Here is a 25,219-nt window from a genome sequence, read left to right on the forward strand (position 1 = left end):
CCAGCCCTGCAGCTATTTGAAAGATGAATAGATGAGGTGCTGAGGGCCGTGGGTTGTTTTAGTGCTGGGCTTGGTGGTGTCAAGTTAGAGGCTTAAAGGTCTTTTCCAACCATTATGATTGTTCCCCCTTTCCTTGCTCTTCCCCAAGGGCTGACACAACCCTGGCTACCACTGCTGGTACCCCCAGGGATGGGACAGGCTCTTCTCTAGACACAATCCAACTGAATGCCTGGCCACCAACCCTCCCAGGAAGCCATCCCTGCTCTCCCAGTGTTACACCACTAACAGAACAGGAATCTCCCACCTCTTGCACCTCAACCCTCCTTTTTTTTTCCCCCCCACAGGTGTTTTTTTTTACCCAGGTGATGTGAAGCCCAGGTGTGGAAGGTCTCTCTCTCCTCCTAACCCAGGGCACCTGGGACAATTTGGAGCCCATTTGTTTGAGTTGATTCCCCCTTATTTCCCTTACAGTAGAATAAGGGGTAGAGTACTTGAGTGTGCTTCTCATCTTTCAGATAAGATGTGTCAGAGCTTTTAGCTATTTCAGTAGGGACTTTTTCTTTCTGATGATCAGCCTCCAGTCCCTAAATATTCATGCAGGTTTCAATTCAGCTTTGAAGTTGGTGGGAGGCTGGTGCTTGAATGGGAACAAAGCACCTAATGGGCTTTGTGGGACTGTCTCCTAGCAAGGATGCAGTTATGGTCCTGGGAGGTGGTTTGCTGGGAGCAGAGTCATTCCTGAGCTGGACCCCAAGCTCCTGAGACCTGGCAAGGCTGGAGGAGCTCCCACACACAAACAGGTTAGTTTTATTGGTTTAAAGCTGTGTGTTGTAAAGAGAAAAGCACTGCTTTGGAGAGAATGGAAAGAGGCTGCTGGTGGGAAGCCCTCTAAGTCAATCCCTATGTCTTGTGGGGTTATCTCCAAGGGGCTTATGTGGCCCCTAGAGCAGGGAAGGTCTTGGAGCAGCTTTGTGTCAGTGAATGAGGTCCAAGAGCACAGAGGGGACAGTGACTTGAGCTGTGTGGGTTTTGGCTCTTGGGGGTGCAGGAGGGTACAGCATTTTCCCCTGTGGGCCCAGACCTTAATGATGGAGAAGCATCACTCTGTGCAGATTGATTCCTTTGTGTGACTCAACCTCTGTCTTGGCTCAAGACTTCTGGTCTCAGAACCAAAAACGGTTTGGCATGTGTTGGAAAGAAGCCCTGTTAGCCAAGCTGTGAAGACATGTTTCTGATCAATAAACATGGGCTGCTGGGGGCTGTTTGTTGCTCAGGAGAGGATGGAATGGTGAGAGGTGAGGGGCAGCTGGAGCAGAGGGAGATGGGTGGCCACTGGCTGCAGAAAGATTGAGCTGTTCACACCTTTTGGCAGCTTGGCTTTGCTGGGATGGTGTAGCCTCCTTGTACAAGGGGAGAGAAAACCATCTGCTTTAGGTTAGGAAAACAGCTCTGGAAGAAAGCTGCAGGTGCTCAGACCCAGACTCTGGGTAGCACAGTTGACACAAACCACCAGCTGGGTGGGCATGGAGAAAGGGCTCTGGCTCAGTGCTTCAAACACAGATATGTCCCTGGAGTCATTCTGTGTGTTTCACACCAGTCATTTCTTACCACATCTCACAAATTGCCAAGGGACTGAGCATGGACTTTCTGTATCTTAACACAGCTTGATAGATTTCATCTTACCTCCAGGGTCTAAGCTCTCTGGTACTTGTGTTTTAAAGCCATCAATAGTGGTGAAAGCAAAGAACTGACTCAGTAATTCTGTTTGTTTGTGAAGACATAATGTCCTTGGAGCAGATAAAAGCACCTTCCCAGTGCTGCTTTTATACACCTCATTAATTTGCAGGGTGTTGGTGGCTGTATCTTTCCTGCCACCCAGCAGAAGTGGCAACACAACTGACTTCATCTCTGGGACGGGCTGCTGCAGGCTCTGTGGCAGGACATCACAGCTTGATTAAGGGTTTGCATCCCAGCTGCTCCCAAGAGACAACTGCAGCTCTCAGGGCTGCAGATCACCAGATACTGAGCAAAGTGGATGGAGGGAGACCTCCTGGGAGCTGGCAGGGGAGGAAAGCTTGGGGTCTCAGCAGGATTTGGTGGAGGGACCCCACACCTTCTCTCCTGCCACCTGAGGCAAAACCCTCTCCAAGCAGCCACTCTGCTTCTGAATGCTCAACAACAACTGGCAGTGCCAACCCATGACATATTAACAGTAGAGAAGAGCTCAAGGTGAAGAGAATAAAGGGGTGAGGCTGAAGTGGGACTGTATCCCCAGTTTCAGGCCTTTTCCACCTCCCAAGGACTGCTCTGTTCACATGAGCCCATCCTTGGTGCTACTTGCTCACAAGGCCTTGCTTGCATTTGAGGTTTTATCACCCTCCCACGTGAAGCAACAAGCCCTGACAGCCTCTACCACCACATCACATCTTTTCTCAGCCCCTCTGTGGTTTAGGAAGGATGAAATCCCATCCCCTGCCTTGGCCCACTCCTGTTTCCTCATGGTCTCAGAGCTACGGGGCATGCAGAGCTGTGCTGCAGCGTGGTACCACAAATGACCATCTAATTAGGCAGAGAGGAGCATGATGAATTGAGATTCCTCTTTAGGGCTCACAGACTATTTGTGATCTCCAATTTGTTAATTGAAAATTGTTTCCTCTGTTTGTTGTTGGCCTTTTTGTGGAGGGGGATGTTTCCTGCCTTTGGACTGTGTGGCTGGATCTACAATAATGCACTTTGTACATTAGTGCCAGGCACATTTGTAATTGGCTGCCCCATTAAAGAACACTAATGATCTTACCAGTGTTCACAAATAATGAATAGAATGGCCCCTCACTGAATTGAGTAATTTATTCACTGACATACTTGCAGATCTGTTTTCCCCATCATTTAACCCAGCTTTAGTTTTCTGCCTGCCTTGCAGAGATGACTTCTCTTTTAGCCATGTGTTGGAGAGAATATGGGTCACAGGGAACATACTGCTCATACAAATGTAGGGCTGCTCCATGCGGGCTCTGCTTTTAACATCCACACTAGGATTTGGAGAGTAAGGGCAGCAGTTTTAGTCTCAATGCTCCTCTTGTCTGTCACCGGTTGTTGGGATTCTCCTGAGGCATCAGGAGAGGAACAAAAGGCCAGGACTTGGGAAATGCTCTCTGGAAGGTTATGTTGTTTTTTCTCATTTCAATATGAATTGCAGGCAAAGTCTATCAATAATACAGTGGAAGGTCTGGTTTTGCAGCTGCTGCCCTTTGCAAGAGAAGGGACTGAAACACAGCCCTGGGTGGTTGCTGCATCTCATGAAAGGTTGGGCAATCCTTTTGCTGCCTCCCTGACAACCCCACTGCAGTGGCAGGTACTTTGTGTTGAAAGAAGCAGCTCATCTGAGCTTGCAAGTTCATTTCTGTACCAAAAGCCTCATCCTAAAGCTGTGTTTACTTACAGTGAACAATCAGAAGTGTGCAGTTCACAGATGATCTGTGCCTCGATAGGTTATAAGGGATAGAAAATTCACTGCAGCAGCAGTTGATGGTCCTGAGCTTGATTTTATGGGGTTGCAGGTCTTCCCATTGCAGTGCAATGACCCTCTTAAATGAGGAGTTCAGTACAATGACCTTTTTCCATGGACAGAACTGTATGGGGCAGGTACCTCTGGCTTATCTCGGGCTCCTGTAGCCTACCTGTCTTCTCCTGAGTCTCATGAAGGTGTGTTAGGGGGGAATGTTCCTGCCATGGTGCAGGACTGTAACCAGGAGGGTGTGTTCAAGAGCTGGTTTGGGTTGGCACATCTGAGGATGGACTTGCTGTGCTGGGACTTTGGTATCTGTCCAACTCAGTGACAACATCCCTGTGGAGTTTCAGTGGGTGAAATAACCTGAATTTGGGCTTCCACGCCTGAAGAGGGCAGGTTGGACCTGGGGGAAGTGTGGACAAAGGGAATGGCTTTGCAGAAAGGGAGCTGTGGTGAGGTTAAGTAGATCTGGTGGCAGAGTTAGGATGTGGAGATGGGGCATGAACTTCACTCCTTCCTGTACAACCCTGTGGCAATGCCCACTCCCACTGCCAGGGGGATCATGTTGAAGCCCCCCAGGATGGGCATCCCATGGCAGGCTGCTGCCCTGCCCTTCTCATGGGGCCTTTGCAGAAGGTGATTATGTTGGGGGATGCCAGAGCCTGATTTTTGGGAGGGCACAGTGGATGCTGGCTTGGGAGCAGAGGGAAAAGATGTCAGACCTTGATTCGAGAGAGGGATGCTGGCGCCCGCTTTGGGGCGGTGATGTCAGATGCTGACTGGGGGAGGAGGATGCGAGAAGCCTGGATCAGTGGGGGAAGGGGGGTGTGTGTGGAGTGTCGGAGGGGGATGCTGAGGGAGGCCAAGGGTTAAGGAGGCGGGCGGTGAGCGGGGCGGTGCTGGCGAGCAGATTGCAGCCGGTTCCTCTGCTGCGGCTTCGGCTGCGCCGGGCGCGGAGCAGCGGCGGGGAGCGCGGGCGGAGCCCCCCGCCGCAGCCCCCCGGCGCCCCCCACCCCGACACCCCTCCCTCCTTCCCTCCATCCCTCCTTCCCCTCCCCGGCCGCCACCATGGTGCAGAAATCCCGCAACGGAGGCGTTTACCCGGGGCCCGCCGCTGAGAAGAAGCTGAAGGTGGGTTTCGTGGGGCTGGACCCGGGCGCCCCGGACTCCAGCCGGGATGGAGCTCTCCTCATCGCCGGCTCCGAGAGCAGCAAGCGAGGCAGCATCCTCAGCAAACCCCGCTCCGGGGTGTCGGGCAGCGGAAAGCCCCCCAAAAGGAACGCTTTTTACCGCAAGCTGCAGAATTTCCTTTACAACGTGTTGGAGAGACCGCGGGGCTGGGCGTTCATTTACCACGCATACGTGTGAGTAAAAAGGGTGGGGGGCAAACCCGATGGGGAGGTTTCCCCTCACCCCCACCCACCCCCATCCTCCTCGAATCTTCCCTTCCCCAGCCCCCAAACCGCATGCCGGAGGGGAAGGATGCTCCGGCTGCAGAGCGGGTGCGGGGAGGGGGATGGCGGGGACCGCGACCGGCCGGGGACACCCGGGGATGGGGGATGCTGCGGGGTAGCAGAGGCTGAGCCTCTCCTGGGAGTAGCCGGGTGGCCTCTGCATCCCTCGCCCTGGCCCAGCCGGTGCCCGGTGCAGGGCGGCTCGGTGCGCGGCGATGCCGGGCGAGGGGAGAAAAGGTGCCCCTGCAGAGCTTGCTGAGTGTAGGGGGGGTGGCTGTTGAGGAGAGGTGCAATGCACCGGCCCCGTGTGGCTGTGTCCCCCCTCCCCATTCCCCCCCTCTGCTTGCGGGGGAAGGGGCTGCTCACGCGGTCGGTGCAGGGGGCTGGAGCAGCGGGAGTGATGGGTAGGGACTGCTCCTCCGTCTTGCTTGAAATCACCATAGCAATGCTGTGAGCAGAGGAACAAAAAGCTCTGCTCAGGCACTGTCTCTCCTTCCCTCCCTCCCCCTTCCCCCCAGCGCTCCTTCACACCCCCCCACATCCCCCCCTCCCCAGCCCCATCTTTGGCTGCCGTGTACCTGCCATGGGTCTGGGGTTGGTTTTGTCGCTGTCCTGGGTTCTGGGGGTATTTCTCTTCCCTCTGTAGCGAGCTGCTGAATGGGAGATGTGTCTAGAAGGAAATGCTAATCAGTGTCTGGGGCTGCCTGACTGCACAGCCGTGGAGCAGTAAACAAAGGAGCAGTCCCAGGGTCACATTTCCCCTCTGCCCCAAAGGGTTTGGGGCCAGAAATGGCCACATCTGAGCTGCTGTTTAGCAGAGAGATGCCCGTGTCTGGAGGCTTTGCTGCATTGGGAGAGCAGATGACTTCCCGTTGTTCAGAGGATGGCAAAGGGAGGGTCATGAGAAATTGCTGTGTTACTGCAACTCCCTTCCCTCTGGGACTTTCCACGGTCCCACCAGGCTCTTCTGCAGGCCTGGGCTCAGGTTGAGGTGCTCGTTATTCCCTTGGTGCTCATGGCTTGTTTTGCTTGCATGGGTTTGTGTGATGGTTAGGGCCTCTCAGCTGCAGCAAGAGGATTTTGGGGGCCTTTTGTGGGTTTTTGCCCCCCATCCTTTTCCTGTTAGGTTACCCTGGGCTGCTGTGGTGGGATGTGCTGACAGGTCCTCAGCCATTTTATACACTGAAGCCTTCCAGGGAGGTGTTGGTGTGTCCATGTGGAGAGGTGAAACGCTGGCTGAAGGGGAAGCTTTGCCTTGTACTGCAGTGACTTGAGGTCCTTATGGGGTGAGCTCATTCCCCCTGGGAAATGGGAGAGCAGAGAGAGCATCTGTGGAGCTCAGTTGCTGCTGGGGTGAGGGTGAAGTCCAGCCCTGGGAGTCCTGAGCATCCTGCACACTCAGGGCCATCCTCTGGACTTGGAGGTGGTTTGTGTTCCAAAATCCTCCAGAACTGTGTGCAGGGGCTGAGTGTTCCTGTTTGTGAGCAGAGTGTTTGCCTGTGTGTGCTGAGGGTGGGGGCACGTTGTGTGTGACACAGTGTGTGATTAGATACAGATGAGACCTCAGCAGGGGGATACTGGAGTGACAAGAAGAGAGGTGGAAGGGGCTGAAAGCCAAATGGCAAGTGGCAGGGGTCGCCCTGACTGAGGGCTTTGCAAGCATCTTTGGCTTTAGCTACTCTGTCTTAACTTGTGACCTGTGGTGTTTGCTGGGGCAGGTGGTAAACCTCACAGGCCATGAGCAGGGGCATCCCAGATTGACCTCCTGCCAGGGCTCACTTTCCTAGTGCCAGGCTGAGGTGCCCTTTGGCTCTCACCGTGCATCTGCATCCCTCCAGGCTCCTCTCCCCAGCTCAAGCAGCTGTGTTTCTCCTGGGCTCGTGACTCCCCTTGTACCTGCTGTGACACCCCAGGGAGCTGTGCCCTCCTGGCAGAAACCCCTGGCCTGGCATGTGCTGGGACCTACATCACCTTGGGGTGGATGTCAGAGCAGCAGGGAGGTATACCCACTGCAAAACCATCCTCTGACCAGACACCCACTGGGAGATGGAGGCTGAGTTCGGTGACAATTGCACTGTGAAGCATCAAGGATATCAATAATTATTTGCAGTGTTTTGGGAAGTTTTATGGCCTCCACTCTTCTGAGCTACAAATACAATGGGTTGAGCCTTGGCAGTTTGCTAAGACACTTATCTGAAGAGCTGAAGGGTGTGAGAACCATTGTCGATAGTCCCCAGGATAAGCCCATGTAACAGCTTTTGCCCTTTGCTGCCCAGGTGAGCCTGGCATGGCCAGCACCAGACCTGTTTGTGTTTGAATGGGGCAGGGAAGGGGTTTCCTGTCTTTCTGTAACTAGAAGTCTGTAATCCAGACAGCCAGAACAGATAGAAAGCTCAGTGGCTTCTTATTCAGAGATATGGGAGGATGGAGAGACTGGCTCAAGGTCATAAAGTTTGCTTGGGAGAGCTGGAGCCACCTTCCTGTCCCAATGGCTGGTGCAGTGCTCAGCCTCTATGTTGAGGTTACACTGTCTCCTCTGGCCCAAAACCCTGAGCACAAAAGCACCTTCAGCCTTCATACTGCAGGAGTGGGAGTGTTGAAAGGGCTGTGGATGAGGGAGCCCTGTCCTGCTGCTGTCAGACTGTGCACCACTCAACCCCTGCACCCATCGGCCAGCACTGTTATTGCTCTGCTCCCACTGCTCACGTGGGCTTTCCAGCCTGAAGATTCAGGACCCCTTTCCAGTGTGAAGGAGCTTGTGACCCTGCAAGGTTGCCTGGTAGCTTGTAGAGATGCATATAGGCTCAGCTGCATTTCTAGGTGTGGGGCTGTGGTGCTGCTCAGGCACCCAGATGTGAAGACACAAACTGGAGAGTCTCTCCCAGCCTGGAGGTGTTTTAATGGATATGAAAGGTGTCTCTGCATAAGTAGCTCTGATAAATACCCATCTGCAGAGGCCCATTTCCCAGCCTGGGATTGCACCAGGGGATTGATGATGCCTTGAGATGCCCGTGCTGCATCCTACACCCAACCCATCTCATTGCTTTCCCCACCTCTCCTTCCTGGTGCCACTTTCCCCCTTTGCACCATTTGATGCATATGAAATGAGGGACATTTGGAGCATCTCCCCTCACCCTTTATCTCCACAGTCATTACTGTAGTCTCATCTCAGCTGTTGCCTCTGTAGAAGCATTATTACCTCTGTGAGCAGAAGCCCTGCTTTCTAGATCTGTGCTATTCATGTTTATCCTCAATAGCTCTTCCTACCCTGACACAACTGGTGACCTGCTCCTGGGACCTGTGTGTGCATAAGGATTCCATATCATATAGATTTTGCTCAACCTTGTGGACAGCTGAGCCATGATGGGTCCCATTTTTAAGGGTGACTGGCTCCTGGAGGTCTGAGCCTCCCCTCTCTCTTTCATCAGGATGGCTCTTGGCATCTTTCCTTCCTATTTTTCTCACCCTCTTCTCTGTTTTCTTTGGGCAGAGCCTCAGCAGTGCAGCACATGGCCTCATTCTGTTCAAGGCTGAGCTGAAACTTGGAAAGTTGAGCTGTGTCTAAACAGCAGGTCAGGCTTTTTGAGGGATGCAGCAGCCCTTGGGGCCTGCAGCAGCTCTGTGCACAGGGAGGCATTTTGCTTCCACAATTCTTCCATTTTCTTTCTTTTCTATGATTTAAATATGTTTTGGTGGGTTTTTTTCCTCTAGGCTTTTTACCTTGATTACTGTGACCTGTCCTGAGCTGGGTTAGGAGGGCTGTGATACTTGACAGTGGTTTTTATCTCTGTGTGCCATCTCATTTTGGGAGGGACTGTTGTGTTCCCAGCCTGAGCAGGTACTTGCACTCTCCACCCCCACAGCCCTCTGGAGACACATTTACTGATCCTCAACTGAGCTGCTCATGGTTGATCCCTGAACTGAAGAGGGAAGGGGCTGGGGTTGGGGCAGTAGCAAGAAAACAGCCTGCATTCAGAGAGTTTTGAAGCTCAGGGTGCTCAGGACCAACGTGATCCTTGTGTTTCCTACTTGGAATTTCCAACCTTAATGCGTCTTTGGAACTGTGTTAAAAATAGTTTGGGTGCATTTTGGATCTGCATTTGGTGCACTGTACACTCAGTTAATTAAGCAAGTGCAAGGACTTAAATTATAAGAAGGAAGAACACTTCCTCCCTGCCTAATTCTATTACATTTTCCTTGTGCCATCCCATTTGTTCTTCCCTATTAACCTCTCTCTCCAGAAAGTCTCCCCTCAGCCCTGCATCCCCGTGTGCTGGCAGGACGGGGAGTCGATGCAGTTGCCTCCCTGGAGGTCCAGGGTTTCTCACTGCAGAGGTGGCCTCTTTTGTGACTTCTTCCCCTCCTCAGGGACTGATGGAGACGTGGTTATTTCACATAGATCCATTCCCACATAGTCTTTTGCACCAGATGGAATGACTCTGCCAATCCCCAGCCATTTCTCTGCTGCCTCAGTTGGCATTTGAGGCAACTCATTTGTTTTATTTTCCACTTACATTTCTTTTACACCTGTTTTATGGCATTTGCTAATTTGAGGTACATTTAGTTTCAGTCTCACTGGTCACTGAGGGGTGGTGGCTCATGGCAAGCCCTCACCCATGGGCAGGGATATTGCTGGCAGGTATGAAGCCACCAAACTCAGCCCATCCCCCTGTGACACGTGTGGCTCTTCTGAGTTCTCCTCCCCATGTCCTAATGAATCAGTGGGATGGAGGGGCCAACATGCATCTTCCACGTGTGCTGAGTTTAATGGAGCTGCTGGGCTTTGACCTCCAGTGCAGATGCCCTCAACCAGCTTGGTTTTGTCCATCCTGAGGCCCAGGGAGACCTCTGTGGTGTGATGCCTCACGAGCTCCTCTCCAGCTGCTTAGTCAGAGCTCGGTGGGAGCAACCTGATTTCAGTTGCTTTGATGTGTCACGTTCCAGTCGTCACACTCAACCCCACACTGACATGAAGGAAGTGAAAAACAAGCTGATAATCTTGGGTGACCTCCTTTCTGTGCTGCAGCACACCTCAACCACATGAGTCTGGTTGTGCCTCAACTTAGGAGTGAACAACCCAAAACCCAAACCCCAGCTCCTATGCTGAGGGGAAGACGAGCGTTGCTTAAAGAGGTGCAGCTGGCAAAGATCAGGGCTCTTGATAGTTTTGCATTGCAGCAGAGGGAGGGGATGTCAGCAGGGTGAGACACTGTGATGCATTTTGTCTGTCAGGGGCTTTCTGGGATAAGCAAGCATGTAAGTTTGGGATTGGGCTTCTAGGTTTAAGCAGGAAACATTTTGCCCTGCGTAACCTCTTTGAGGGTAGCTCAAAGAGCTGCTTGCTTAGTTCCTGAGGGACAGATTCCTCTTTAAATTGTGGTGGCAGGGAGATGTGCCAGTCCCTCTTTCTGCCCTGTAACCTGCAGAGAAGATAAGGGAGAGCTGAGAAAAGGTGGAGAGTGAATCCCACAAAGGATTCAGCTTTGTCTATGGCATGTTCCTCATGCCCACATGAGCCTGCCTGTGTTGGTGTGAAATGTCCCCAGTGCATTAGAGAGAGAGAGAGGAGGTCTCCAGCACTGATATGTGTTGCTGCAGAAGTATGGAGTGGCTTTTAGCCCCTGATATTTCAAAACCAGATTGTTGTGGTGATCTAAACTGAGTTCAGTGAATGTGTGTGGAGTTATTGCAAGGTGATGTGACTAGTGAATACGTGATGGCAAAGCCAGGTAGTGCAGAAAGACACTGGGCACAGTGGTTTGGCTGGTGCAGCTGGGTCCTTCCCCACCCTGTGTTGAGATGGCTCTTGATTTGGTTTCAAAAGACCCCTCTGGGTACTCTGACACTCACCTGTGGCAAAAGGTGGCCCCACCAGGACTGGAAGAGTAGGTATGGAAAGCAAAATGTCATTTTACTCCAGTAAGAACAAGTAGTGGGATACCATCAGCTCATTGGAGCTGCAAATGGCCTCAGCTCCCCATGTGCTTCCCCTGGCCCTATCCTGGATGAACTGAGAGTGCAGCCTCCTCTGACACTTCCACTGAAGGTGTTTTGGAGGGATCACATGCATTTATTCTAAAGCACTGGATTAATGACAGGTGGTGGTGTTTGATGGGGAATATCTCACACAAGTCACTGTCTGGGGTGGCAGAAGCTGCTTTATTACAGCCTTGAGGCTTCTGGACTGTCTGACTGCCAATAAATGAGAGAAACTGGAGCATTCCTCCAGAAATCTCTGGACTGTCTTGGGCATCACTTCAGCCTCTTAAAATGCTTTTCAGCTCTGTTGGTAAACAGCCATCCAATGACCTATTTTGAGTGGAGGGCAGTGTTTTTCCAAGGTGTGGGATCTGCAAAATCATCTCATCTCTCACTCTTGATGCTGTAGGGAGGTGACTTAAAGCTACACCGGGATTGCTTTGCAAGCTTTGCAAGCGCTGTGACTGAGCTGGGCAGTCACTTGGTTTGCCTCAAGACATAAAACATCTGAATATTGCACGTGGAGAGGGTTTTTGGCTTGAATTTGGTGACTGCTCAGGTAGCTGCTGGGTTCCTTCCACAAATCCTGCCTTGGTGCAGCCTTAGGTGGGCAGGTCTGCCTTCTGGGGATGCCCCTTTCTCTGTGCTGATGACAGAGGGAGCTTGGGTCTCCTTGCACACCTTAGGTGAAGTCTGGGTGGGATGAGCCCAGACAATAAGAAGACAGAGCCAGACACAATTCCAAACTGGAAAGTGGAATGAGTTGAAGCATCTCCTGCTACAGACTGTAGGAACTGAGATGCTCAGAGCCAGAACTACCCTGTTGACACCCTGCCAGGTAAAGTCAAAGTGAGAGATGGGGGTGATCCACATTGAAATGGGGTGACCAGGATCCAAGATCCACATTTACTGAGCCATGTTAGACAAGGGGTTTTGAGAAAGAAACCTTTATAGCAAACCCTGATCAACTCTTGCAGATCTGCAACCCAAGACCTTGGGGAAATCAGAAGGTAATCAAGCCTTATTAATACTGATTATGGTTCCTCAACAGCTACAGTTGTGAGTAGGCTCTTGGAGGGGAGGGCCCTGTGGTCTTCATTCAGAGAGTCTCCTTTTTGAATGCTTCCCCTGGGAAGGTGGGACAGGGCAAAAACCCCAGAGGACAGACAAGGTCAGAGGGAATTGCTGCTTCTGCTTAGCATAGGAGACAACTGGTCTCCTTCTGAGGATGCCAACAGTCCACTGTGGCTGGTTCTTGGCTTCTAGGACAAGATTAGAAGAGGCAGAGACTTTTGCCTTCCAGAAGGTCTTTCCCAGGGATTCACAAATGCCTCGTAAACAAACCCTGAGCTGCCTGGAAGCCCTGTTTTCCCATTTAGAGCTCTGCCAGCCTGGGGAGGTGACAATGCTGAGGCAAAATATGGCTGGGATGGTAGCTGGGCTGCTGTTGCCCAGTGCAATGGATGAGCACAGCAGGGCAGGCAGTCCTCATGCAGCTTCCACAGATAGGCTGCCACTCTCCATAAGCTTACTATGATGCCCTGGAAAGAAAACCCCAAACCAACCCAGAAAGCCAAGAGAGATCCTGACTCAAAGCTGACTCACATACACCTCTTCTCCATGTCCTGTGTGCGTGCAGGAGCTCGTGTCTGGGTACCTGCTGCGTGTGTTTGGTGCAGCTTTGGTTTGATATGGTGGGAAAAAAATGGATATGCAGTGCAAAAGGAAAAGAAACTTCAATCAGATAATAGTTAAAATGAACACCAAGGGGAAAACAATCCTCTATTAATATTACAACAGTATGCAGCCACCCCTCCTGGAAGTAGAAGTCTGCAAGCTTTTGTTCTGTACATCAAGCCCGAAAGAGCCAGTCCCTGCTGTAAGGATTTACTGTGCTGAGCAGGAAAGACAGATGAAAGGCATAAAGTAGTTGTCAGGGAACTGCTGGTAAGTGTTATCTTTGCTCCACTTTTCTTTAGCAGTGTTTGCCTGGCTTCTTACTTGCTTTTGAATTGGTGGGTTGGTTTCTGTTGGTGCTCCTTGGGTTTGCAAAGGAAATCGGGGTTGGCTTTGGTTGGAGCAGACTGACAGAGGCATGGGCCAGTCTGAGTAGGCAATCCTGTCATCTGAGGACCTCAGGAGAGTTAACTTTGGGCTGGGAGGATGAAGGCACATCCTCCCTGGGACATGGATCACCCATATTGGGGCAGGTTGCTGTGATCTTGCTGCTCGTTACAAATGCAGCACACGGAGGGCTGTGCTTTGGGCTCATCAGCTTTGCCACTGTTGGAATGTTACATCTGGCAGTGAAATGACAGCACTGGGAGACTTCTGTCCTTCGTGCTCATGGGCTCTTGCACAACTCAGAGTGTTGAAGTGGCCATTAATTGAGTTTCTGCTTGCTTGGAGCTCCGTTACCTGATCTGAAGAACGTAATAAGGGGTGTAAGAGCATTCTGTCTTTCACTCAAGAGAAGACCAAAGGAGTTAAACATCTGTATGTCATAGCAAGACAAACAAGGAGGGAGGCTGTGTTGCCTCCCGCCACTTCAAGCCATATGGTGGTTAAGCCTGAGTGCTTTCAGAGGGGCAGTGAAAACCCAAACCCCTCCCCAGGAATAAGGACTACTCGTAGCTCTTGAAGCAGGATAGACTGTGTGAAGGGCTCAGGTCAGCGTGGCTTTTGGTCCAATGTTGGACTTTTGGTTGAATAACGTGGTTATTCATCCTTCCTGTCCTTCTGTGTCTCTAGCAAGGCTGGAAATGCCATGTCTTGTCCAGTTAACCTCTCCCTGGGCCTTCCTCCAAGTTTCCTGTGGGTTCATTAGCAATGATTTGTGCTTTAAAGGACTAGTGAGGTTCCTGAGTCATCTCCTTAGGCAGGGAGCTATTTATTTCAGTGTGTGTGTTACACTCCCTGGGAGTGGGTGTCTCTCTTCCGCTTTTGGATCCTGCCCTGACTCTATATAAAGCCTCCAGACTTGAATGAGCAGCAAAACCAACCCTTAAACTGGCTCCATTGTTTGGAGGCTTCGTGCTGCTGCTCCCGTCTCTCCTGGCTGAAGGAGGATGGCTGTTTGGAGCACAGGTAGGAGTTTGCATGGGATGTTTGGCCATCTTGGGGTTGTGTAGCTGCTCAGACAGCTGGCAGGGACACTGTGTGTCTGTGTCCAGGAGCAGTTCTTGCTCTATGGTGGCTTGGGAGCAAAGGGAAGCGTGGTTTGTAGCCCTCCTTCTCCCCTGAGGTTGACTTGTTCATGCTGTTGGGTTTACAGTTGGTGGGGTTTCTCATCTTTAGGAGAGATGAGATGTTTCTGAGCAGCTGCAATTCTGTGCTGGTCTCAGAGCAGGGACTGGAAGTGCCATGGGCAAATGCAGATGTTGCCAGTGCAGGAGCTGCCAGATTTGGAGGTCTTTCACTGTGGTGTTTTTCCTGGCATGGGCCTTTTCACACACACCCCATCAGCAAGGCTTGCTTGATGGCCTTGCAGAAGCTGCCTGGCTGCACAGGAGTTTAGAGGTGAAGGGAGAGCCCCTCACTTCACAGTTCTCTGGGGAGCTGCAAAGGAGCCAGCGTGCAAACAGCCACCAACCATCCAAAAGCTGACTTCACCCCCAGTTAAACATCAACCTGAGCCAGAGGGACAAGTCCTCAAGTCATTATGTCTTGAAGTAAATTAGTGGCACTTCATGAGGGCTCTGTCTGCAGAGCCTGAGGGACTGATGCATTTAATCCATATCACCTCTAAAGAAACGTTATTAATGTGACCTGGTGGTTTGGTCCTTGTGGCTGCTGGATGCACAGCACTGTGGTTGTCTTTTAGTTGCAGCTGTTCCTGTAAAGAAGGGGAAAGATGTAAAGAAAAAGAGTTTCCTGAGCTCTTTGTCATTTGCCAGGCATGACACTCAGGCAGGGAATTTTGCACTGAGTTGTTGTTTTTTTGCCATGCTTTCCCATTTCACACCAAGATGTTTTTAATGCCATTCTTATTTAGCAGCTCCTCTCTTGCCATATCAGCTAATGAGGAGTAGGAAGAATTTCTGCATTGACCTTTTGCTGCTGCTGCTGTTTTTCTTTCCCACAACAGAAATCAGTTGAAGCTTTCTCTGAGCTGCCCCTCAGCCTGCAGCCCCCTGGATGCGTGTTTGTGGGTGGTGGGAGCACCTAAAATCATGCTGAAGTGGTGCAAGAGCAGCTGCTGAGGCTGTGAATCAGTACATCTCTCATGTAAGCCTGGGATAAATAACACCATCTAGGTCTGAAGCTTGGATTTTAAGTTGGTGATGGATCAGCCTGCCTTGGGGGAATGATTTGAGGGTGTGAGTAAAGGTAATGAAAGTGTCTTAATGAGTGGGTCTCTGAAGATGTGTCTGTCCCACTGTTTCTCCTGGCAGGTGGGGATGTAGACATCTACAAGTAGGTGAGACATATCCCCCAACCTTGGCTTTCCACACTGTGCTTTGGAGTAGCTAAATCTGGGAGACCTTTTAGTAGGACAGGGCTTGACATGACCTGGGCTTCACCCAACCATCTGCAAGAGTTTGGGCACTTGGGGAGCACTTACATGGAATTTGCCATTTTTGCCACCTCTTTCTGCAAATGCTCTGCAGAGCAAAGCCTGACTGGGTGTGAGCCTGGTGTGGAGCACCAACCCCAGCCTCAGATCCCTCCAAAGAGATGAGGTGAACCTCTAAAATGAGTTCCAGCTCTACCCAGCCTTGCTCTTTTGGCCCAGATGGCTGTTAAAAACCCCAGGGAAATTCATTAAGCTGATGGATTGCCAGCCCCCATCTGTGGCCAGGAGGCCTGTGTACCCTGCAGCCACATCCCTGTGGGATGCAAAGCTGGGAGGAGTGGTCAGAGTCAAGCCTGACCCTGTGATGGCATTTCCTTCCTCCAGTGGGATGTGGACTCCATGTCTGAAACACAGGCTGGTAGAGCAGCCCCAAGCAGCACAGACCTGATGAGGCCACTCACTCATGTTCCATTTGCTAAAAGCACAGCAGAAATTGAATGAAGATTAATTAAACATGGGGTTGTTTTTTCTTCTCCCTCCCTGCTTCCTCTTGCTCTTTGCTGTTTACAGGGAAGACTGACAAAAATGTGCTGGAGAGGAAGCTCAGCTCTGAGCATCCTTTCATGAATGCAGCATTGGGTCCCCAGGGGACTGCAGGGAAAGGCCCTGTAATTATGGGGAAAGTCCTGTGAGGCTGTTACACAACCAGGATGGAGAGCTGCTTCTGCTTTGGTTTAGCAGCAGGCTGCTGATGCTGTAACTCAAAATACTACCTGGCTATTATCCATTCATTGCTGCTTTTTTTTCATCCCTGTCAGTGTCCTCAAGGCACAGCACAGACCACTCACAGGGCTCTGAGCCAAGTGGAAGGTAGAAAGGAGTGTGCAGGATCATAAAAGGGCCATTTGATATTTACAGGGCCTTGGTGACATAATTCCCAGGCAGCCTGAGCATATCTCAGAGCCAGCTGACGAGTCACTGGGGAGATCTTGCCACCAAGTGAAGGTGACTCCTTCCCAGCTCTGGCAGGAGCAGGATGCCCTGATGGAGAGGGACTTCATGCTGCAGCATGTGCTCCCACCTGGGTTAAGAGCCAAGTGAGTGGCTGGGAAAAGGGATTTAGCAGTGTAGCAACTGCCTTGATGTCACAGAGAGGGAGGGCTCACACCTTGGCTGTGGTGTTGGGCAAGCCCTGGTGTCATGTGCTGGAGGATGTTGCTCCTGAGTTCTCCTGGGTGGCTCTGTGCTGTCATTTAAGATGCTGTTGTTGGCTCTGGTCCATGCAAGCCTTGCTTACCAGTGTGCTTTGCAATGGTTTTGTGCCAGGCTTTACTCTTGTAAAGATCTATTGCTTGCTAAGGGCTGTGGGAATGTGTTGAGCTACATTTGGGCTTCACCTCAACTGTGCCTCTGTGTGCTGAGGGGAATCATTACCCCCCTATTCCAGTTTGAGAGCTGAGGTGTGGAGGAATTCAGTGACACAGGATGGCATATTCCAGCATCCTTTCTCCTTGTGCTGGAACCTCCCTCCTCCAGCAGTAATAACCATTTCCCATACAGAGAGGGAGAAAGAACCATTTCCCATACAGACAGGGAGAGTTCAGCATGTACCCTTGTCCCATCAGGCCTTCCTGGGCTTTAAATTATTAACTGTTGTCTCTGGTCTCCATTATCAAGGTTGTTAGAGCCCAGCTACTTATTAGAATAGGAAATATTCCATTGCCATGCTTTAACACTCAGCTTCAGCAGCCTGTGGGAGTTACAATAAGTGAGAAGAGCTTAAAAAACCAAAAAGGCATAAAAAAGTCATGGGAGGCAGAGGCTGGAAGCAAAATCTCTGCAAGAGGATGAAGGTGTCCAGTTGTCTGTCCCAACACCCATGGGGTGGCTGATCTGTAGCTTCTAAAGCAATCACATTGAAATTCATTAGCATTAACGGGCTGGAGAGTGTTTGCTGCTCACTGCCACGATGCCAATTGACTGAGTGTGCTCTGAGGTGCCCCTTCCTCACTCCCATCCCCTTTTCCTCCCTCCATCAAGCTGGCAGAGGCTGCAAACTCCAACCCAGGCAGGTTTCTGAGCAGTGACTGTATGTTTGGCTTAGAGGGAGCAAGAAGAAGGTGCAGATGCAGAGGAGGAGACCCCAGCCAGCTGCAGACCCCAGCCAGCTGCTGAGGGGTGGCTTTATCCTCATTTCTGGGAGCCTGAAGCTCTGGCTGCAGTTTGGCATCTTTTCCAAGGTCAGCTTTCTGTTTGCTCCTTGTGAGAAAGTGAGTGGTGCCTGCTGCTTTGCAAGAGGCTGGATTTGAGCAGCAAGAATCCAGGCCATGGTCCTGCTGCTGGTTATTCCCTTGCTGTGGAAGTGTCTTGTCCCACAGCTGGGCACTGACATCCCAGAGCAGAGCTGGGCTGTTGTCACCCAGGCAGGTTATTCCCTGGTTTTCTTAGGGAGTAAGCCATGGAAGCTTATTTGGGAGTGAGGTGAGAGTTGGAAACAGGTCTGGCTGCTGCCAGGCTGGGTTTGATTTCCTCTGGCCCCCATGGGAGAGGCTCCATCCTCTTCCTCAGCCCCTGAGCTGATCTGTGGCAGCTTTCCCAGGCAGCAGTAGCACATGGGGTCTGGGAGCTGCTGGGGCACTTGAGTTGTGCCTGAGAAAAGGGGATTAAAAGCAGGGTAGTGTGTTTTTTTTGCAAGCCTTTGCCTGCCATTTTAAAAGGGAAGGATGTTTCCCTGGCAACGAGATGGATGCTTCCCAGCAGAGCATATGGCTCCCATCGCCTTTGATTTCCCGGCGTGTTGAAATGGCAGCTAGATCATCCCTCTCCAGCTTTAATGTGGCTGTGCCCTGTGTCCCTGAGACTTCTGAGCTTTAAAAGACCCTGGGCCCAGCCTTTGTGGCACTTCTCTTGCTCCTGTCCCAGGGCTGGAGCTGTTGGGGTCCCATATCAGGGTCTTGGTCCAAAGAGGGTCCTGAGCATCAGCCAGAGCAAGGAGTTGCAGGGTGGGCAGGAAAACCTCTTCCCTTCCCTGCCTCTGCTGCCTTTCAGTAGCTGAACAACTCCTCCTTGGAGAATGTAACCCCCAGCCCTCTCTTCCTATTCTCCTCCCAGCTTTAAATCATTTTTAGATGTTTTCCACCTTTCACCACACAATCATCTGCCTCCTGCAGCTTGCTATTTATTGTTATGTTTACTGGCACAGGGAAATGAGGAGAAGGGAGCAAACCTGCCATTTGCTGAGCAGGAGAACTTGGGGGAGGTGGTTTCTGTGAGCTCGTGGCTCTGCCAGGCTGGCTGCTGTGCACCAGCCTCACTGAGCTCACGTGGCAGCCTCCTCTGAGGGGCAAAGCCAGGATGCTCTTCTCATTGTTCATCCCTGACTCTCATTCTGTGGCAGATTTGATGAAAGATTGAGGGAATGGGGGTGTTGAGCCTGGAGAAGAGAAGGCTGAGGGGAGACAGGAGCATTCTCTGACACTTCCTGACAGGAGGCTGCGGTGAGCTGGGGGTCCATCTCTTCTCCCAAGTAATGAATGACAGGACAAGAGGAAACAGCCTCAAGTTGCACCAGGAGAAGTTTTGATTGTAGCTGAGGAAGGACTTTTTCACATCCCCATCCCAACAGGAGCAGCTTCACAGATGTGGAAAGCATCAGGGCTGTGTTCTGAGGGTGCTGCCCACTGATGTGGGGAAGGGATGCAAAGCTCCAAAACTGGCAGCTGGCCTTTCATTTCTTGCTGTTGGATCTAATCCCTTGGTTTTCTGTGCACCAAACCTAGGTGTCCTTCAGGCATCAGAGGGTTCGGACATGGCTGAGCTGGATCCACTCTCATGGTGGTTCAGCCCCCTTGGCCTTTGGGGGTTACTCCTGATTTGCACTAGCGTGAGCTGGGGAGAGTTGCAGAGAGGAGGGAGCATGGTCCTGCTGATTGCACCTCTCTCCTCTGGGTGCATATGTTTTTACCCATCTTGAGGGTCATTGCCTTCAGTGGACTGAAATCAAAAGGCTGTGAACCAGCCCTTCTGCTTTTTGGCCCTGAGCTCCTCCCTAATCACTAACAAGAGAAGTAACTCTAAACAGAGGCTGAAATTGCCAACTCTTAAGACATATTCTATGGACAGTTTGCAAATACTTCTCCTTGTATTCCCCCCCACTAATTGAATAAACTGATGAGCAAATGCAATTAGCAGTCTTTGGGAATGCTCACATTTTACTCTGTGGCGTTTTCCATTGGGCTCTGGTTCTCAGAAGCCACATTCTTGTCTTTTGATTCTGGAGGGGATGGACCCTGAGAAGCGTCTGAGGCATCTGTGGGACACTTGCCAAAATCTCAGCCATCCTTCTTTGCTGTTTGCTGGGATGGAACCTGAGAGCAGAGCTCTGGCGACTGCCTTTAGAGAAGTACAAATTGTGGGCTGAGCTCGAGGGTTGGTTGATCTTAAAGTCAGCCCCAGGATTTTGGGCCATTTAGTTGCTTGCTGCAGGTTTCAGCCAGTTCATGCAGCTAATGAGCCTCTGCTGGCAGCTCCCTGCAAATGCTATGGTGAGGATGGCTTGTCTGGAGATGGAGCCATTCTTGGTGCTGTATAAAACTAGTGCAAAGTCAGGTGGGGAAGCAAAGCTTCAGGAGCTCAGAGAGACAGAGCTCGTCCCGGTCACCTCGGGCTCCAGCTGAATCACTGCTGCTGGGACAGACCTCTGAAAACCCAGCTCTCCTATTCCTGTCTGCAGCAGGAACCAGCCCTGCACATTTTGAGCCAATCTTCCTACTGCAATTAGACCAGAGCCTATTTTTGTATATCCCATTCCCTCGAGGAATGTTTAGATGAGATGCAGCATTCCTTTTTTTTTCACAGGGACATCTTGCTTTTAACCCAGTTTGAGAGCCAGTTAAGTCAGGTCAAGGGACTTGCCCAAGTCAGCCCAAAGAACTTGACCTCAGCAAGAGGGTTTTGTGTTTCTGTTCCCTGTGTGCTCCAACCACACAGCACAGCCCTTGGCTGCTGAAACTGGATTACTTTTCCTCCAGGTGCTGCAGCAAAGCAGGGCTTTGCCCTTAAGAAACAGAAATAACTTGATCTTCATATAGAGATAACAGATGAGGAAGGTTTGTGTTGCTGTCCTCAGGAGCAGTGATTTGTCAGGGGTAGGGAGGAGGCAGAGGCTCTTTTGGGGGAACCCCCTGTGGGATGAGACAGAGGCAACGCTGGGATTTCAATCTCAACAACACAGGCTTTGCATGAGACAGCAACTTTCCCCTCAACGTTACAAATCAATGAATGTGCTCTGAGTAAATGCCTGCACAGCTGGTTTGAAGAATTACTTCAATGTCCAATGTTTTATGGCCTGAATTTCCCTCTCCTGCACCGTGCTCGTGCTGCAGCCTTCGGGATCCTCCACGCCGAGCCCTTCCTGCAGCTGCACCGGTCTGTTTGCTCCCCAGCAACGTCTTGAAAGCAAACCTGGATCTCAGCAGAGACAGGCTCTTGTGGCAGGTGCATGGGCTTGATTAATCCTTTGGGTGGTTGTTTTCTTTTCTCCAGACATCTGGCTCCTCAGAGACTGCGTGCACAGGACGAGGAGAACACGCAGGCGAGCCTTTCCCAGTGATTCATATTAGATGAGGACAAAGAGGAACATTTGAACTGGAACTTTGTGTGTGGTGCTTATTATTAATAAGGCTTTTATTCTGAGTTGAGTAAGTTAAATGATTAGAGCCAGCCTGCAAAAAAAAACCCCCACACAACAACCAAAACAAAACCCAAGCCAACCAGCTCCTTAAATTTAACCCCTTTTCCCACTCTCAGTGTTCAGATCTTGATCTCTGTCCCCGGCCACTTCCAGGCAGCTTTTGTTCTTTGAGGCTTCAATCCAGAAAAGCTCTTAAGCTCACTCTTGCTTGTAAGTGTGGAGATACACAATCCTTTGCTGGACTAGGGACAAGGTGTGTCATGCAAAACCCATTTCTACTCAAATTCCTGCAGTTCATGGGTTCAGGTCAGGACTCTGGTTCTTGGCACACGGGGCAGATGATGCCATTTCTGCTCCCTGACTGTTATAAGCAAGAATGAAAGACTGGAGGGACTCTTGGAGTGGGAACTGTGGTGGATACTGAAGGAGAAAATAGACATGAACCCATATTGTGCTCTGTTTTTCCTGAGAAATGTGCTGCCTAAACAGCCAGACAGGGGAAGAGGAGGCTTTGGGGTATTTGTGTGACTTGGTTAGTGCTTCTTTACCATGCTCACACAGTGAAGCTGTGACCAGCTGTTTTGTTTGCTGTGATGGATTTGTGATTCCTGCTTATCTGCCCATGAAGCAGAAAACAACCTTCCCTCCCCAAAAGGCTGATGCAAAGGAGGTTTCATCCACTGCTACTTCCCTGAGATGGAAACGTGAGGCGTGTTTCAATAGCTGCAAGGACAGCTGAAGCACAGCAGCAGGATGCTGTGCTCAGCCAGCAGTGTTCCTGCTCCTGGCTACGTGTCTGGGGAAGACCCCAGAGAACCCAATCTGCTGGAAAACCACCTCCTGTGCTTTGCTACCTTCCTGTCATGCAGCAAGGAGAGGTTTGCTGCATGCCTGCACAGGGGCTGGGGGCACACCCTGGGGTGCTGCAATAGGGCTGAGCAGGAAAGTAAACCCTCTCATTTTCCTTCCCATCCCAGTGCCACCCCTATAAGATGGTTTGGGATCTCCAAGATCTCTTTCTCTAAATTAATTGATGAATTCCCACCTCCCAGAGCACCATTTCATGCAGCCTTGCTGTCCACACCACAGCCTCCTCCAGGAGCCTGCTCTGGAGATGCTCCATCACTCCATCTGCATCCCTATCCTTGGTACACTTTACAGCTTTGGACAAAGAGGGTGAGTCTTACTGGGGCTGTTCAACCCTCATCTCTGCACACCAAGAAGGCACAGGGACTAGTAACATTGTCCAGGGGAGGCCTTTGCTAAAGACTTACTGAAAAGCTGATAAACCACGAGGATCCCTGCCTTAGATCCCTGCCTTTCTACCTGTGTAGCTGCTCTGAAGCCTCCTGGTTCATCTGAGGAGCAAGGGTTGGGGTGAGATGACTGAGTGTGGCTGAACCCATGGGGAATGAGACATCATCAGGAGCTGATTTTGGAAAGGAGAGCATTTATTAAGGCACAGGACAGAAAGTCAGGACTCCCCACTTCTATTTTCAGCTCTTCTAGTGACAGGAGTTGCCTTGGGAGATGATTTTTGGCTCAGATTGAGGGATGTGGAAACCTGGAGTGAGGCATTCTAGGCTGATGTTTAGGCTTGGAAATGAATAGCTGGGTTGGAAATCACAGTAGGATTGCTTACATGAATGAAGATGATGGATGCTTCTGTCTAAGGGTGGGTTGCAATACGACAGCTTTACCCCTGGAAAAGTCATGGCATTGCCAGAGTTTTGCTTCTGATTCACTGGGGATTTCAACTGAGCTGTAAATACTCTCCCCTTCTGATTGTGAGGCTCTCTGAGTGCTAAAAGGCATTTGACAGTCTCAGTTTCTCTTGAGTATGGATGTTCTTTCACCTTAGTTTATTGTCCTTGGTGCATTTGCATGGCATTTGATTTACAATGAAGTTTTAGGTACTTGGAAGGCAGCAAATGGACTGCTGGGGTTATAGATGGATTGCCCATGAGCTTTTTGGGGGGCTTTTTAGCACAATTATCAATGCCTTGTTTACCTTGGGGATGTGATTTTTAACTGTTTTTAACATCTGAAGTTATTTTCCATTGTGCAGCTCCCAAGTTCCTGCAGTGCAATACTCCTCCTTTTCCAGCCTTGCTCTTTTTAATGAAACAAGTCATTAGTTCCCTTTCCTAACTCCTGGCAAAGCCAGTGAAGTGTGTAACACACACATAGTGGCTTATTACAAGCTTGTGCCTTTTGTATCCATCTTCATTGTCTCCAGGAATCCAGTGGCTAATTGCTCCATCAGAGGAAGCCCAAAGTCTTTTCATATCAGCCAATGCTGTTCAAATGAAAGTATTTCAGGAGTAAACTTAAAGCTCTCTTTAAATTTGTAAGTGGATGTGTAGATTCCCAAGGGCCTTTTTTGGAAGGCAAATTAGATGGTGAACCTGAGAAGCTTGATGCTGATTCCATCTTATCCTTTTACTATGGGGCAAAAAAAGTCATTTTAAGGGTTGGGGTTTTTTTTGAGGGGGGGTTGGACTCGATGGTCTCTAAAGGTCCCTTCCAACCCCTACCATTCTAGGATTCTATGGTTTCAGTTGTCTCTTTTTTTCCTGTTGCTAACTCATTGCACGGTGGGTGTGAAATCTGGCCATGCAGATTCTGTGCTGGGGTTTAGAAACTGTGATAAGAAGCTTGCATGGGTGTTTAAAGCCAACATAACCTTTGGATGTAAAGCCAGACTTTGGAGAGCTTTGGATTGATCAGTATTAGCAGCAGTCAGATTTGTACAGCTGAGTCTTGGCTGAGCTTAAAGGTCTGAGCAACAGGAGATGCTGGAGCAGCAGAAGGTGCTGGATGGCTATAGGAAGGGGTGGCCATGCAGCACGTAGGACCCAGCTCCTGTCTGCTCAGGAGGGAGGATATTGTCTTCTCCAAAGCTCTAAGCAGAATTGGCATCTTTAATGTAAAAATCATTAGGTGGGACATAATGAAGGTTCCTTCTTGCACATTAACGTTACCCAGAGTCAGGCTGCAGACATCATTTGCTTTGATTAGATATGTAGCTTTAAAAATTAGATTCATCCCAACCTCTACACTATTTATTGGCTTGTTTCCCTTTCCCTAGCTATCCATTATTATCTGGAGCCTTTTCCTGTGCTGTCTGGGTCGATTAGGTGAAATTAAAGCAGAGTCAGCCTTTGTGTTCCCCGCTGCCCTCTGTCCATGGGAGCTCAGAGGATACTCACCACCTCCAGTGTGGGTGTATCCCTCAGCTGTCTTCTTCCACCCCACTCTGTACAGAAGGTCTGCAGGTCCTTCAGAGCCTCCCAGGAGCCATACAGATCCCAAACACCTGAACTCAGTTTCCTTACGCAATTCTGAGTCTCCTTTTACACCCTCCCAGAGGTTTGTGGACCATGGGGTCAGGCAGAGCAGCTGTGAAGCACTGTGATGCTATTTTGGGGTGCTTGTGCAGCTCCCCAGGACAGTTGAGGGATGTAGAGATGGATGGGGTCCGTTGTGCTGTGGGGCAGCTTGTGGTAGGCTTCTTTATGGCTTTGAAAGACCAGCTTGGTGAGAAAAAACATTTGAAGTGAGACGCAGAGAAGATGTTAAGAAGCATCATGAGTGAGATTTTGCAAGGGATGTTTTCTTACTCTCTTGAGGTTTTGGTTTGTTTGGGGTTTTTTTGAGTTTCTGGATATCAGACCTGATGTGAGAAGAGGAAGTTTGCAGTGAGAAATCAGGCAATTGTCCTTATCTGGCCTGTGCTGCATTCATCTTATTGCTGACAAAGCTCAGCCTTTGCTAAGATGGCTCTGAAGGTCCCTTGCCTTCAGCTGGCAGGGACATTTCAGCCTGTGGTTGGAATAAATCCCACAAATCCCCCTGTTTTTACTTCTAACTGTGACATTAATGGCTGCTGCAAAGCCACAAGCACGATGGGGTGGTGTGAAACTCCTTTACACAGCACAAAGGATCAGCACCCACCAGCTGAACTGTACCTTTAGAAGCATTGAAAGTGCAGTTTGCAGGAACGTGAGGCAGAGCCAGACAGATGAATTATTTAATGCTTTTAAAGGATGCAGCTTTTAGTTTCTCCT

The 25,219-nt window shown here is 50.5% G+C and overlaps 1 protein-coding gene across 6 annotated transcripts in view; it reads left to right on the plus strand.

The window, feature by feature from the left end:
• The first annotated feature begins 4,576 nt into the window (after nt 1-4,576).
• Nucleotides 4,577-25,219, plus strand: part of KCNQ2 (potassium voltage-gated channel subfamily Q member 2) — a 64,126-nt gene continuing 43,483 nt past the window's right edge. For all 6 annotated transcript variants that reach the window (XM_062008867.1, XM_062008869.1, XM_062008868.1 and 3 more), the window contains exon 1: nt 4,577-4,872. In XM_062008867.1, coding sequence (XP_061864851.1) covers nt 4,577-4,872 — 296 coding nt within the window. The remainder of the gene's footprint in view (nt 4,873-25,219) is intronic.

The sequence above is a fragment of the Colius striatus genome, chromosome 16, assembly GCF_028858725.1.
Source record: "Colius striatus isolate bColStr4 chromosome 16, bColStr4.1.hap1, whole genome shotgun sequence".
NCBI classification, from domain to species: Eukaryota; Metazoa; Chordata; class Aves; order Coliiformes; family Coliidae; genus Colius; species Colius striatus.